General features: G+C 38.4%; 1 protein-coding gene across 2 annotated transcripts in view; it reads left to right on the top strand.

The window, feature by feature from the left end:
* The window catches only part of ino80 (INO80 complex ATPase subunit), a 43,119-nt gene that overhangs the window by 14,752 nt on the left and 13,765 nt on the right, over positions 1-14,602 (top strand). For both annotated transcript variants that reach the window (XM_016460001.1, XM_016460002.1), the window contains exons 23-27: positions 1,360-1,427; positions 1,514-1,607; positions 1,903-2,098; positions 4,892-5,032; positions 7,159-7,384. In XM_016460001.1, coding sequence (XP_016315487.1) covers positions 1,360-1,427; positions 1,514-1,607; positions 1,903-2,098; positions 4,892-5,032; positions 7,159-7,384 — 725 coding nt within the window. The remainder of the gene's footprint in view (positions 1-1,359; positions 1,428-1,513; positions 1,608-1,902; positions 2,099-4,891; positions 5,033-7,158; positions 7,385-14,602) is intronic.

A 14,602-nucleotide genomic window follows, 5' to 3' on the forward strand; every position in this document is an offset into this window, starting at 1 on the left:
ATGAGCTAAAGCATTGAAAATTCCCAGTTCCACCATCAGGGCAATAATTAAGAAGTTCCAATCAACTAAAGATGTTACAAATCTGCCTGAAAGAGGACATGTGTCTATGTGCACGGTGAGGAGGTGAGTTTGAGTGGCCAAAGACTCTCCAAGGATCACAGCTGGTGAATTGCAAAGAATAGTTGAGTCTCGGGGCAGAAAGCCTCAAAAAAATTTTTTTCATTAATTAAAATTAATCAAACAGAACCTATATCAGCACGTTGTTTGGGAGGGGTTCAAGAAAAAAAATCAAGAAAACAAAATGCTCTCATTCAAAAACAAACATATAGCGTATTCAGCTGTCATACTCTACTTGAACTTCAAACAGGACTGGGTTCTATGGTCAGATGAAACTAAAAAAATGAGCTTTTTAGCAGCAAACACTCAAGATGGGTTTGGTGCAAACAGGGATAAAAAGTACCCCATGTGTACAATGAAATATACTGTTGTATCTTTAATGTTGTGGGCCTATTTTTCTGCCGGAGGTCCTGGATATCTTGTTCAGATACATGGCATCATGGATTCTATCAAATACCAACAGATAAAAACTCAAAACCCGACTGTCCCTGCTTGAAATCTTATAATGGGCCACGGTTGGATTACCTATCAGGGCAATGATCCAAAAAAACAAACAAACAAACATCAAAATCAAAACAAAAATGAGCACAAAACGAAGGTTCTGCCATGGCCATCCCAGTTCTCTGACCTGAACCCTACAGAAAATGAGTGTGGTGAACTGAAGAGGAGAAGCACCAACATGGAGCTGGGAATCTGAAGGGTCTGGAGAGATTCTGGATGAAGGAATGGTCTCTGATCTCTTGTCAGATGTTCTCGAACTCATCAGGCATTAGGTGAAGACTCAGAGCTGTTATCTTGGCAAAAGGAGGTTGCAAAAAGTATTGAATAAAAGGGTATGATTAATTGTGGCCAATATGTATTAGACATTTATTTCATAATGAGATTTTACCTCCATTTTAAATTCTTATTCTTCAATGAAAGGTTAGATTTGTGTAAATTTTTTAAATAAAAGATCAAAAGGATTAACAGTGCAGATTTATTTTCACAGCCTTCTTTGATCATATTTACCAAGGGTATGAATTATGTTGAGCACGACTGGAACTGCAGCATGCAATTATAATTTATAGTTCTTCTTATAGTTATCATTCTTTACATGTACAAACCTTTAGGGTGATTCTTAACCAACTGTGTGGCATTATTGATCGAATCAAAATGCTGTTATACAACGTGTGTAATAGCTTTTACAAGCGTTTTTTTTTTTATTATTAAACTCATTGTTTTAATTGTTCTCTCACTCCTCAGCCTGAAGCAGACTCTGCTCTCTCCGTTCTCTGCTCAACATATTCAACAGTCCTTGTTTCACCGAAAAAGTAAGTCTCTATTATTCAACAAATATATTCTGATTTTGTAATTTCAAAACTTCTCTATTTTCTGATCATATGTTCAATTGTTACAGCTGACGATGAAGGCAGCAGCTATTCTTTCCTGCGTTTCATTGATGTGTCTCCTGCTGAGATGTCTAACATCATGCTTCAGGGGACTCTAGTGAGGTAAGTTATACCACACTCACGTCAGTCAGAGAATAATAAGTTAAAATACACACTTCCTCTGAATTAGGATAGTTCACTTTAGGAATATTCTGTTGCATGGTATGCATAACCATGCAACAGAGCATTCCTAAAGTGAACTATCCTAAGCATAATTCTAATAAGAACTGAATATATCAATAGGAATCTAATTATTGCCACACTTGGATGCATCACTGAGTGCATTAAGGTGAGATTTGGGTGTGTGTTTCCTATGGCAAACAAACGCATCTTAAAATAAAATCTCCTCTTTTCTCAGGTGGTTAGCAGTATATCTGTCCTTCAAATCGGCCTACCGGCTCCACCACAGCCGTCTGTGGGATGAAGAGGTGGAGGAGAACGAGGCTAAAGGGAGAGCCCGGCTAGGAAAGCTGTGTCTTTCACACAGAGATCTCATCCTGTGGCTTAACCGGCCAACATCTTTCCCAAATGTCCACAGCAGTCCTATTCTACAGGTGAGCTCTGACCTTCTTTTTCTTGCTTTGTCATATGATATACTAGATGCCTTCATCACCATATGCTAGTGGTTCTCAACGTTTTTGACTCCAAGGCCCCCCCTTTGTCCAAGACTATTCGACGGCCCTCCAACCTAAGATGATATAGACCTCTGGTACTTCTGTTGTAATAAAAATAAATAAACTCAATAATATGATGTCAATTTAATGTTGTACATTTAATTTTATAGTTAATAAAATTGATTTATTTAAAACAATTATTTTACATAATTTGACAAATGTTTACTTTTGACAAATAATTTGACAAATATTTATTTATTTATTTTTGCAGTTTAATTAAGATGATTTTACTATAAATAAATTCTACTAATTTTAACATTTATTGGGCCCCTCCTGGAGGTTTCATGGGGCTACTTAGTAGGCCATGGCCTCCTTGTTGAGAACTTATAACAAAGCATATGCTGTCATTTCTAAGCGTTCTTTTGTCAGAACCGTGTCAGATTACAAAAGTTAACTTTTTGTGTGAATGGTCCCCCAGACTTCTCATTATTGGCACAAATTCTGGTCGAAAGGTATGTCCAAAAATATTAAGTACTGGTTATTTCTCAGGCATAACTCAAAAGACAGCATGGAACAGTTCTGCTTTTAGATGTCTAGTTAACGTGCTCTAAACAAAACGGAATATCTTCCAAATATTTGCTTGCACAAACTTTGGCGTGTTTCTTTGTTCATAGTATTTCTTGCGTTTGGAGTTTAGTGTATGAGGGTGCAGGTCTGCTCTTGCCTTGGGTTACCCCACTGAACCAGATTGAATGACCCTCATCTTTCATTAGCGGCAAGGGCTCAGATTTCATTATGGAAACCTATTTCCACTCACCCACAAGACACTCCAGTGTTGCTGTATATCAAATGCTGATGGGAATATCAAAGGTCCAAACTGATTATCGGGAAAAAGAAAGATGATAGAGGAAGTGGTGCTGGATGTCCCAGTCCAGAAGCTACAGTGTCGTCCCCTGGAGGCCAAACAGCAGCAGGGGTTAACCTGCAGTTTGGCGTGCTGGCGTGCGTTCAGGCTACGGTCAGGGGAAGCTGTGTGTGCAGAAGGTGCTGACTGAGGTGTAATATTATCCACTTCCCACTACAGCTTTTGTACCACACAAGCGTCTCCTAGCTGCACTGGGGCATGGATGGGGAACACGATACCACAACAATCAGCTCCCCATGTGGACTGGCCCATATCGAGCACTCAAGGTTGTAAAGAACCTTAAACTATACTAACCAGTTACAAAAGTGAAAGAACCTGCCTTTTTCTGCAATTTCAGATCTTCCACAGACTCAATTTGGAGCGGCTCAGTTTTCTCCAAACATTGCAACATATTGTGATTTTGAGTTGTAAACCAAGATACTCAGCAAAACTGATTCCCAGTCCCTAAATTTAAGCTGGCAGTCTGTGATTTGTAAGTAATCACGTAGTGCTGAATGTGAAGCGAGGGATCCTCCTCTCAGAGGTGCTCTGTGCAGATGGAGCTGATCTGTGTGTTGTTGTATGGTAATTAGTGTTTCATGTATTTGTATCAGTCAGTATGCAGCCGCAGGCAGCAGTGCTGTGAGAATCTCAGAGCTCTGGATGTGGATCATATTGATGTCTCATCTGTGTTTGTTCGGTCACTCTCACTGAGGTCTTGGCTAGAGTTTCAAGCCTGCGCTTTATGAAACGAGACATGAGCACTCCTGCTGAGACTGCAGTACCTACCTTTCTTTCTTTCTTTTTCTTTTCCTTTGTCGTTTTTCATTGTTTCAGTCGTACTTTGGTCTTTCTTTTCTTCTTTCTCTGTTTTCATTATTGTTTTCTTGCTTGCTTTTTATTCTTTCTTTTGTTTTTTCATTTATTCTTTTTTTCTTGGATTTTTGTTCTTTCATTTTATTTTTTCTGTTTATTTGTTCTTTCACTGTCTCACTTGTTGTTCTTTCATTTTGCTTTCCTGTCATTTTTTTTTTTCCTTGCCTTTTCTGTGTTTTTTTCACTCATACTTGATTTTTGCTTGATTTCCCCCCTATTGTTCCATCTTGACTTTATTTTTGTTCCTCTGTTCTCATAATCTTTCTTGCACTCTTCCATTTTTCTTTCTCCATTCCTTTGTTCTTTTAGTTATTGCTGTCGTTTTGCTTGCTTTTGATTTTTTAATTTCCTTTCTCTCATTCTTTCTCTCTTGATTTTTCTTTTTCTTTCTTTCTTTCTTTCTTTCTTGTTCTTTTTGACTCTCATTCTTTGCTCACTTTCTCTTTTCTTTCTTTCTCATCACATGTTTTTCACACCTCATCCATCATTAGCTCACAACCTCCTCTAAATGAAGTTGACAGGTCTGTTTATTCTTGTCACTTGTGTGGATGCAGACAGGAAACAAGCAGATATATAGGCTGGACTTTATGATTCATGTGGGTCATTAGAGCTGTAGTTCGGACTGTGACCCCCGTCTGAATGTCTGTTACCACCGTGGTCTCATTTAGGGTATCACTTCTGTTCAGAGTGACCTCTTGGCTTGTGACAAATGGAGCTGATGAGATGGGAGTTGGGTTTACATTAGATAACTCATTGTAGAGAGTAGGGAGATCACTAGGAGGTGCTGCAGGCCCATGTTCTCCTTTGTGACAAATTCACACGTAGTGCAGAAAAACGGCCATCCTCACACACACACACACACACTCAGTCATACGTGTTGACATTTTGACAGTATGTGATTTAGTAGGGTGTAATATGCTATACTGACTTTTATTTTTCTTTCTTTCCTGCAGGATTTAGTGTTCACGTCCACAGGGTCTTCGCTGATCTGTCACCCTGACGTGGTCATCCACAGCAGACGCACATCCGTTCAGACATTCAGACCGTGCCAGCCTACCCAACCACCCAAGTTTTTGCTCCCCGTCACACCCAGGGTGAGAAACACATAGCCTTTCCCTCAAAAAAAAAAAAAACATCTTAGTGGACCATATTGATTGCCACTACTTCCACTCAGTTTAGCGGTTTGAAATAAATCCAGATTTCTGTATGCAGTAACTCTGTTTTCAATATCCAGTAACACTTTGGCAAAAGTCAGAAACTCATCAACATGGATTTCTACTGAGGGTAGTCAGATGCTGACAGGGATCTCCCGCTGTCTCAGCAACAAACTTGCTATCCAAAATGAAAGACTTGTTCTCTGTGTGGCCCTCAGTACAAGCCTGGTTTATTTATCCTCTTTGACCCCCTGACAGATCTTCTGCTCAGCTGATAATGACCCCGGTGGAGAGTAACCAAACAACACAAGCCCACCAGTGAGAAATCAGAGGTCTTGGTTAAGGGCTGCTTCTCTGACTGTGAATACACAGCCCATCAAAACCCACAACGCTGTTTGGGATAGTCTCAAGCTTGGGGATATTATTGAGATATTGTGAATGTGAATTCATGTCTTTGGTATTGGAGGAAACGTGGTAGTTGAGACTTACAACATCATTTGCTGGTTCAAGATCAACATTCCTTTTAAACAATTCTAGCAAAACAATTACATGTACATTATCCTTAGTTTTACTTCTTAATCTTTTCATATAATAATAAAAGCGAAATAGTCTATTGATTCCATTTTAATTCTCATTTTAAAATACTTTTTATAATTATAATTTTATTTATATAATGATATTATAATTTGTATGTTTACATATTTTTATTAGATTTCTATAGTTATTTATGTAACTAATAATATAATAGTTATTGTTTTATTATTTTATTTATATAAATAATAATGTCAGAATGTATTATTGTATTATGTACTATTTGTATTATAATTTTATTTATTATAATGAAGTAATTAAATATTTTAATATATTTTATAGTATTTTATTTTATAAAGCTAATTATATTATAACTCTTCTATATTCTTATTCTTCTTATTTAATTATAATATTATAATTTTATGTTTTATTCTCTTAGTTTTCTTCCTTGTTTTCCCAGTTTGAACCTCAGCTCTTTTCCTAACCCTAAACATGTCCCACCCTTTAAACCAGAGATGATTTTACCTTTTATCAAATGACACTTTGGTCAGAATCTTTTTTCAAGCCCTTAAGCCTAACCGTAACCCTAAACCTAATCTGAAAATCTGATTGGTAGATAGCAAGGTTGTTTGAGATCCAGCAAAAGACGGCGAGCCAGGAAAACTTCCTACTTAAGCTAGTCAAGATATTAATCCTTTATACGTGACCAGTGTGGTTGTACTGAATCATGTCTGCAACGTTAATGGCTCAGTCATATATGAGAAACTTTTCTTTTTCCTCCAACATCTGCTGTTAACTTTGCTAATGTGAGGCTATCTCAGTGTTATCCCAGCCCCAAGAGTCGGGATTGTGTCTAGCCTCATGGCCACGCTGTGAGAATTGGCACCGGCCCCTAGGCACCAGGGGCATATGGGCACTGTGGGAAAGTGATAAGATAGATTAGTTGCCTTTTTTCTCTTTATTCATGAGGGACTCCTGACCCTGTTGGCTTTTTATGGCCACATCTGCGTGTCCGCACTCCTATTGGTCAGCTGTTCGCTACAAAACTGGAAGCCTGGCCAAAGCTGAGCTGTTTTTCATCAGAGATAAGAATGAAAGGAAGATAATATCATCCGCTTGTCAGCACGCCATAAAATTCTCCATAAAGCTGAAAGAGGGATAAAGCGAGAGGGAGAGAAAATAAATGGCCAGTGGAAGGGATTGTAAGCGGTGTGAGTCACTACAGGAAATGGTCATCTGTTACTCAAAGGCCTGTTAGCGCTGTTAGCACCGCTGACCTCTGCCACGCTTTCCTGCCAGAGCGGCGGGGTTCGGACAAAATGTCAAAAAGACAGGGTTGTGCGTGCCTGTGTGTGTGTGCACGTTCAACAACTGGAAATGATTCTTCTCCCCCCTTCAAGCTCCAATTTGTTTGGTGTTTGTTAGTGATAAAAAAACTGAATTGGGAAATAGATGGCAATTATCTGGAGGAAAGACACTTTGATATTGTAAACAGCCTCAGAGGTGTTGACTGAGGGATTTTCTTCTTTCCCTAGGTGACTTCAGTTCCCATGGAACGCTATTGTGCAGATCGCAGTGCCGAGTATGAATGGAGGTTAATACGAGATGGAGGGAGTCTCATTGCTAAGCAGTGCTTCCTGTACGGATCCCCCGAGCTGGCTTGCGCCTGGGCTCAACGCTCTCAGGCCTTCCTCCCTCAGAGCCCAGGGGGCGTCATGGCCTTGCAGCAAAGACACGGCTGGTCTTTCATAAGGATTCCAGGTAGGTGAAATCCTGGGTGGGAGTTAGCGTGCGTGTGTTTGTTTATGTTTGCTCGTGTGTAAAAGCGGTTGAGAGGTACTTCATTTTTCCAAGACGTTTGTATCCGGCTATTGTCCTTGCAAAGACATTTTCATTTAAGACAAAGGACTTTCTCACATTCATTGGTTTGATCATAAAGGTTTCGAATGTCTCGAGGGGAAGTCTACATTTTATTGAAGTTTATAATGCCCTCAGCAGCAATAACTCCCTCCTTTAGACCAAACACAAACCATAGTACTGTGTCTCAGCTCCTTATGGCAAGCCTTCAGGCCCCGAGGGACCTCATGGCACCGCTGTGCTCTGGGGCCAAAGTGCATTTCAATCAAACAAAACTCACAGAGTGGATAAAAATGAGATGGAGACCCATGGGAGAGTGCCGGAGGTCACAGGAGAGGCCACGTCTGAAGGCCAGTGCACCTCAGTCACCGTCACTGTTTTGGCACCAATGCACAGCCATTCGTCACATGTTTAGCATGACAGTTCGATAGGAGTAGTGCCAGGCAATACTTAAAGGGGTCATATGATGCGATTTCAAATTTTCCTTTCTCTTTGGAGTGTTACAAGCTGATTGTGCATAGATAAGGTCCCCGAAGTTGCAAAGACTAAAGTCTCAAAACCAATAATGATCTTTAAAAAAGCATCATATGACCCCTTTAAGACTTCATTTGCAGATAAGACAGATTTTTGCATCAGCCTGTTGCGTGAATCGTGTGCAGGCATGTTTGAATGTGCGTTCCAGTGTAATTGCTGGGAGCAGACTGGGGAAGAGAAAGAGGTCTGGGAGCGCTTGTGAAGTTGGGAGGGTAGGACAAAGCAAGGAAGTTGGACTATTGGACATTGTTTCGGCACAGCGTTAGGTAAGCGCTTTGAATGTGTATGTGTGTGTGTATCACTGTGAATGTTCATTCACAGGCTTAAGGTGTTTCAGAGCGCACTTTTCCCATTTTCTCAGAGTCATACTGTACCCAGGGAAGGAAGTGACACAAGTCTGGGACTGGGTAAGAGTCATTGAAGTATGCTGGCAGTCCCACCACTGGCTCATGGAATTAAAGGCCTACATCTCCATATAGAGACTAAATGAGGGTTTATTAGCAATAACTGGATACTGTGTTGAATGATTCCTAATTATAGTGTAATACATAGGGTGATATATATATATATATATATATATATATATATATATTTCACATTAACATTTTTTTCTCTTTTTTTATTCTCGTTTTAAATTTTTTTCTCTTTTTTTTTTCCCCTTCGTGTGTGGGGGAAAAATACTTTTTAATATATATCAAAATCAAAATGTGGCTGTATTTGTAAATCTGTAACGTAAGATGCAAATAAAAAATGACATAAGTTAAATAGTTAAATAAGTTATATAGATCAGGGATTCATAAATGGGGGGATCATATATAATTGAAAATAGGCTTAAAGTGAATGAATAAACATCAGATTAAAATAAACAAGGAAATAAATGAGTGAATAAAATACTATAAGAGTACTGTACTATAATGAGTAGAAAAAAACATGATGTAATTTCATAGACACATATTTTAGACATATTTACAATTTATTAATTTTCCAAAGTTGGGTGTTTACAAGAAACTATATAAATACTTTTTAAATTTTAGGATGGGGGTCCCTCGCATGAGGATGATAATATTTGGGTGTCTTTGACCTCTTAAAGATTGAAAACACTTAATTACATGACTTGTATCATTATAGATACATTTTTGAGTTGTATAATAAACTCATATAAAAATCAGGATGATCACACTAACAGGTCGTACATTTATTAAAGAATAGTAATAGTAGAAGAATATATATTTTTATTTACATCTTAGTTATAGAGTTATGCATACATTTATACCTGAGACAACCATCAAACAAATGTGGACATGTTCACCTCTGCCCTCTTTATAGTGCATAAACATTTACTGTACAGTGGGTATAGAAAAGAATCACTCCCCCTTAAAATAATCACATTTTGTTGCTTTGCAGCCTGAAATGAAGACGGACACAGTTTTTGTTTTATCCAGCTGTATTTACTCAGTGCAACTTATAACATCCAAGTGAAATATATAACACCAACAAAAAAAAGAAATTAATTAATTAAAAAAAAACAGAATAACTGGACAAAGTTAGACAAAGGATCATCCCCTCCTAAAAACGACTTGTAAACTCAATCAGATGGAGCTAATCACCTTCTCAATGGCACACAAAGCCATTTGACTTTCAGCTGTGATCAGCTGTGGTCATTTTGATGAGCTCAGCATGAAAAGAGTTTTCCTGGAGCATTTCAGTCCTCGGTAGTGCACCTGAAGCAAACAATCATATATGGGTGTCAAGACTCAAGGCACTGTCAAAAGATCTCCGGGATAAAGTTGTGGACAGGCACAAATCAGTAGATGGATACAAAAAATTTCAAAGGCTTTATCAATACCTAGAAGGTAAGGCAAGGTAAGGCAAGTTTATTTATATAGCACATTTCATACACAATGTTAATTCAAATTGCTTTACATAAAAGAAAGTAAAATAACCATAAAAAAATTATCAAAACAAGAAAAACACAGTGAAGTCTATTATTAAGAAGTGGAAGGTACGTCGCTCCAAACTGTATGAAAGAGGCAGGAGGAAACTGCTCAGAGAGGCTATCAAGAGGCCTACAGCAACTCTGAAGCAGTTGCAGGAATTTATGACAAAGAGTGGTCATTGTGTGCATGTGACAACAATATCACAAATTCTCCACAAATGTGGCTTCATGGGAGGGTTGCAAAAAAATAAGCCACTCCTCAAGAATGGCCACATGCAGTCACAACTGAGCTTTGCCAAAACGCACCTTGAAGATTCTGAGGCAGATGAGCTGAAATGTCTGGTGGAAATCCAATACAGCTCACCATCCAAATAACAGCATTCCTACAGTAAAGCATGGAGGTGGTAATGTCCTGTTATGGGGGAGTTTCTCTGCAGCAGGCACTGGAGCATTTGTCAGGATAGAAGGAAAAATGGATGGAGCAAAATAGTCAAATTTTTGAGGAAAGAAGGTTTACCTTCCAACATGACAATGAGCCAAAGCACACAGCAAAACTGACCACACAGCGGTTAAAGGAGAAAAAGCTGAATGTCCTTGCATGAACTAGTCAGAGCCCAGACTTAAACCCCACTGAAAATCTGTGGAATGACTTGAAGACTGCAAACGCTCACCATCAAATTTAACTGAACTTCAGCAGTTCTGTAAAGAAGAGTGGGCAAATATTGCAGTCTAGATGTGCAAAGTTAGTAGAGACAAATTTCAACAGGCTAAAGACTGTAATTAAAACAAAAGTTGGTTCAACAAAATACTGACACAAGGGGTGACCCTTTTTCCAACTCAGTGATTCTGGTTGTTTATTTGATTTTTTCTGACATGTTGGCGTTTTATCTTTCACTTGGATGTTATAAGTTGCACTAAAATTAGTAAATACAGCTGGATAAAACAAAAACTGTGTCCGTCTTCATTTCAGGCTGCAAAGCAACAAAAAGTGATTATTTTAAAGGTGGGTGATACTTTTCCATACCCACTGTATTTACTGTAACGCACACAAATTTAGCAAGATTCAATTTGACGCATATTTTTTGGAGCTGTCAACATCGGTGTGTCCCCCGTTGGCTGGTTTGTACACATGAAAGTGTTAGTGTATTGATGCTGTACCTTTCGTGTCACACTAATTGGGGGGCAGGCCACAGGAGGACAGGCTTTCTCTTACAATAGCTCTGCACATTGTTGTAATGTGACTGCTGCTTTGAGCTGTTGTTTTGAGGGAGAGGGAGAGAGAGTGAGAATGCTGCAGAACTCAGCTCACAGACAGCCTGTGGGAAACTCTGCTTTCCCTTCCTGTTCTTTCAGAGAAACTCTGCACTCCAGCAAAATGGCAGGAAATATTCCTGGCCTTTTTAATTTGGGGCCCAAACAACAGTGACTGCATAATTGTTTGTGATCTGCTCCCTCGCCCCGCCTTTCTGGCTGTGAAAAACAGTTAGGCTTCACCAAGGTGTTTAGAGAGATTATCCTTCAGTCAGATGCCCAGTCTCTCCCCCTGTTAATTATGTACAGTATGTATATATATATATATATATATATATACTGTATATATAATTTCACTTTAAAAAAATCAAGAGTATAATCACACTAATATATCAAACATTAAATAAATTAGTGATTTTTTTTACTATTATAAAATTACAATACATTTATAATACTAATTAATACTATAAATTAACTATACATTTGAACTATTTAAAAATTCCTATACTTTAAAATTTTTTTCTTTTTTGTCTGAAGCTACATTTATTTGCTAGTAGTAGGACACAGAAAATCAAGGGGAAAGAGAGGGAATATAGCCACAAACAGACTCGAACCCTGATTTCCCATTAGCTCCACTCCTCAATATATTTTCAAGACCACTGCTTATTTTGTTTTTGCAGGTCAAAGGCTGCAAAAGTCATGATGTTGACCTTTAGTGAAACGAGTTGCTTCCCATATGCAGGTCACCTTCTGGTCTACAGAGGGAGTATTTTGCTTGGTTTTAGTCTGTTTTGCCGCTCCCTTTTGTGTGAACTTCAAAAATTGGTCACATAATTCACCCCAATTGCTTCTGTGTTTGGGTTTGTGCTCAGATCCCAGGCGGGACCTGGTGAGTATAATCGATATATACGACAGCTTAATGACAGTCTCCCTCATTTGCTCGTTTCACCTCCTGTCCCAGCAAGATCTGTGGTCACTGGACTGCTGCAAGACTGTAAACATAGTGTGTGGCAAATGTGTCACATTTCATATAATCTTTACCTACAAAAAATGGCTTTAGATGGAACATCCTAACTATCCGAACCATTTCATCAGCAGCCTACCTGTGTGTGTGTGTGTGTGTGTGTGTGTGTGTGTGTGTGTGTGTGTGTGTGTGTGTTGTGTGTGTGTGTGTGTGTGTGTGTTTATTGTCTTGAATGTTTTTTGTTTTTTTACAAAGTTTAAAGGGATAGTTCATGTAATGTTGCTTTGAACCACACTGACTTTCACTGTATGGACAAAAACAGTTGAAAGATCCATCAAAATATATTTTGTGTTCCACTTAGGAAAGTTATTCAAAACAACATGAGGGTAGTGTTGTGGTACTTGAGACCGGTCTTAAGATAATTTTTTTGGAGGTCTTGGTCTTGTCTTGGTCTCAGACTTAAAGGACTCTGGATTTTATTTTAAGACCGGTCAAGACCACAACTGCAGGAATGTCACTAAGACGTCTGAATTGTTTGTTAACATCATTAATGTGATGATGTAAAAATTCCTGCTTTAAATGCAATCAATAACTTATTTCTAATTTGATTTATTTTGATACTGCTGTGTCCGGTTAGAATTTAATGGGGAATTGTGTCAAAAATCTCATAAAAATTAATACAAATAGCCCAAAAATTCAAGATATGATTGCAAAAAATGTACTTGAGATCTTGTTTTTCATATTACATAAAATAAGCTATTTTCAAGCAAAAGAGCTATTTTCATGAATATGAGCATGATTACAAAACGTGATATTGATTTTATGCAAACATTAAACAAACAAGAAGTATTAAGTGAATTACATTTTAGACACAATTTAATCAATTTTTTTTTTTTTATTTTGTTTTTCTATTTCAGCAACGAAAATAGCTCCAAACAAAGTCCAGCAATACATAGCAACTGTTGCGTTTCTGAGCAACACAGTGGTGATTCATTACTGAATAAATCAATTACTTTGATTTGAACGAATCGGATGAATAAATAATTCAGTGACTCACACATTAAGTGATTTGCTGCCAACTAGTGATTTTAGTTTGACATTCATATTCAATATATTTTTCCATCATATTTCTATATTCAAAATTTTATTTTTAAAACATTATTCTCAACAATATTTATGCATTTGTAATTGTATCAATTCAGATTGCCGCCTCTGCAGTGCAAAGATGAATTTTTTTGTTAGTGATTACATTTGTTTGGTAACAGCTCTATATAGTGTCTTATTATTCAAATTCTATTTATTGATTATATATTAGATATTTTTCAGGCAATAAATGTGGATATTTCTGATGAATTTCAGGAGTGCTGGTTCTGGGCTAAAATTCTTGGTCTTGTCTTGGTCTCAACACACTCTGGTCTTGATCTCGTCTTGGTCTTGGTTTAGGTGGTCTTGACTACAAAACTAAATTGTGATTGCATAATTTATTTGTGCAACTCTGCCCTGTTTTTAAGGTGCACTTTCACGTAGGCGAAGTTTTGCGAATTGAGTGGCAAAACAAATATTGTTCATGTTGCGCATCAGCCTCACCCCATGGCACTGTGCTCATGTTTAGGTATTGGCTAGTGGTTCTACTGGGCGCCAGTAAACACTAAAGCTAGTCTTGTGCATGCTTGTGTTGTCACCCATTGTCCTTTTTTTCAGAAGAAGCGGCCCTAAAGCTGAGATCGCTTTAATGCAAATTAGCAAGCAACGAAAAGGCAATTTAAGTAGGCAGGGGGGTTAATGAGCTCGTCCAGGGCTCTGTGACAGATTTTTAAATTGGGTCACCCTCGGGTCAGACCTGAATTCTGGACAGGAGGGATTGGATTAGAGCCAAGGCTCCTGGAAGGCCACTCTTGAGGGGTTTCCACCAGCAGGTGTGTTAAATTGATAGCGGTAACCATAGTAATGTCTGATGGCACGGCATTTGGTATCTTTGAGCTCCCCCTGTTTTGCAGTTGGAAGGTATCCTGAAAATACATGAAGCCATCCTTGATGAACTTTCATTCCAACATAACCCTCTCCTAAATCTGTTATTGTAAAATCTAAATTATGAAGTCACTCTTGTTAGTTTCCTCTGAAAATGTTTTTGTATGAGATTAGTCATGTTTGATAAGCATGTCTAAGAGTTGCTTTAGGATGAAGTAGCATGTGTCTGACTAATTGTCAGACTTGTGAAAAAGGACGTGTGGGGGGTTTGATAAGACAGGAATAGAAACACCAGAGGAGACTCTGTGGTGCCGGTGCTGTTGAGTTGTGGGTACCAACGGGTCACATCATCCCCTTAGACCACCATCTTCATCCCACAGTCTTTCAGGGCTTTATAAAGTGGGATCTGGCAGCTCTTTGCCTCATCCCTCTGACGCCAGACCCATTAGATTAGAGCTTTATAGGGAAG

The sequence above is a fragment of the Sinocyclocheilus anshuiensis genome, unplaced genomic scaffold (assembly GCF_001515605.1).
Source record: "Sinocyclocheilus anshuiensis isolate Anshui unplaced genomic scaffold, SAMN03320099.WGS_v1.1 scaffold1341, whole genome shotgun sequence".
NCBI lineage: Eukaryota > Metazoa > Chordata > Actinopteri > Cypriniformes > Cyprinidae > Sinocyclocheilus > Sinocyclocheilus anshuiensis.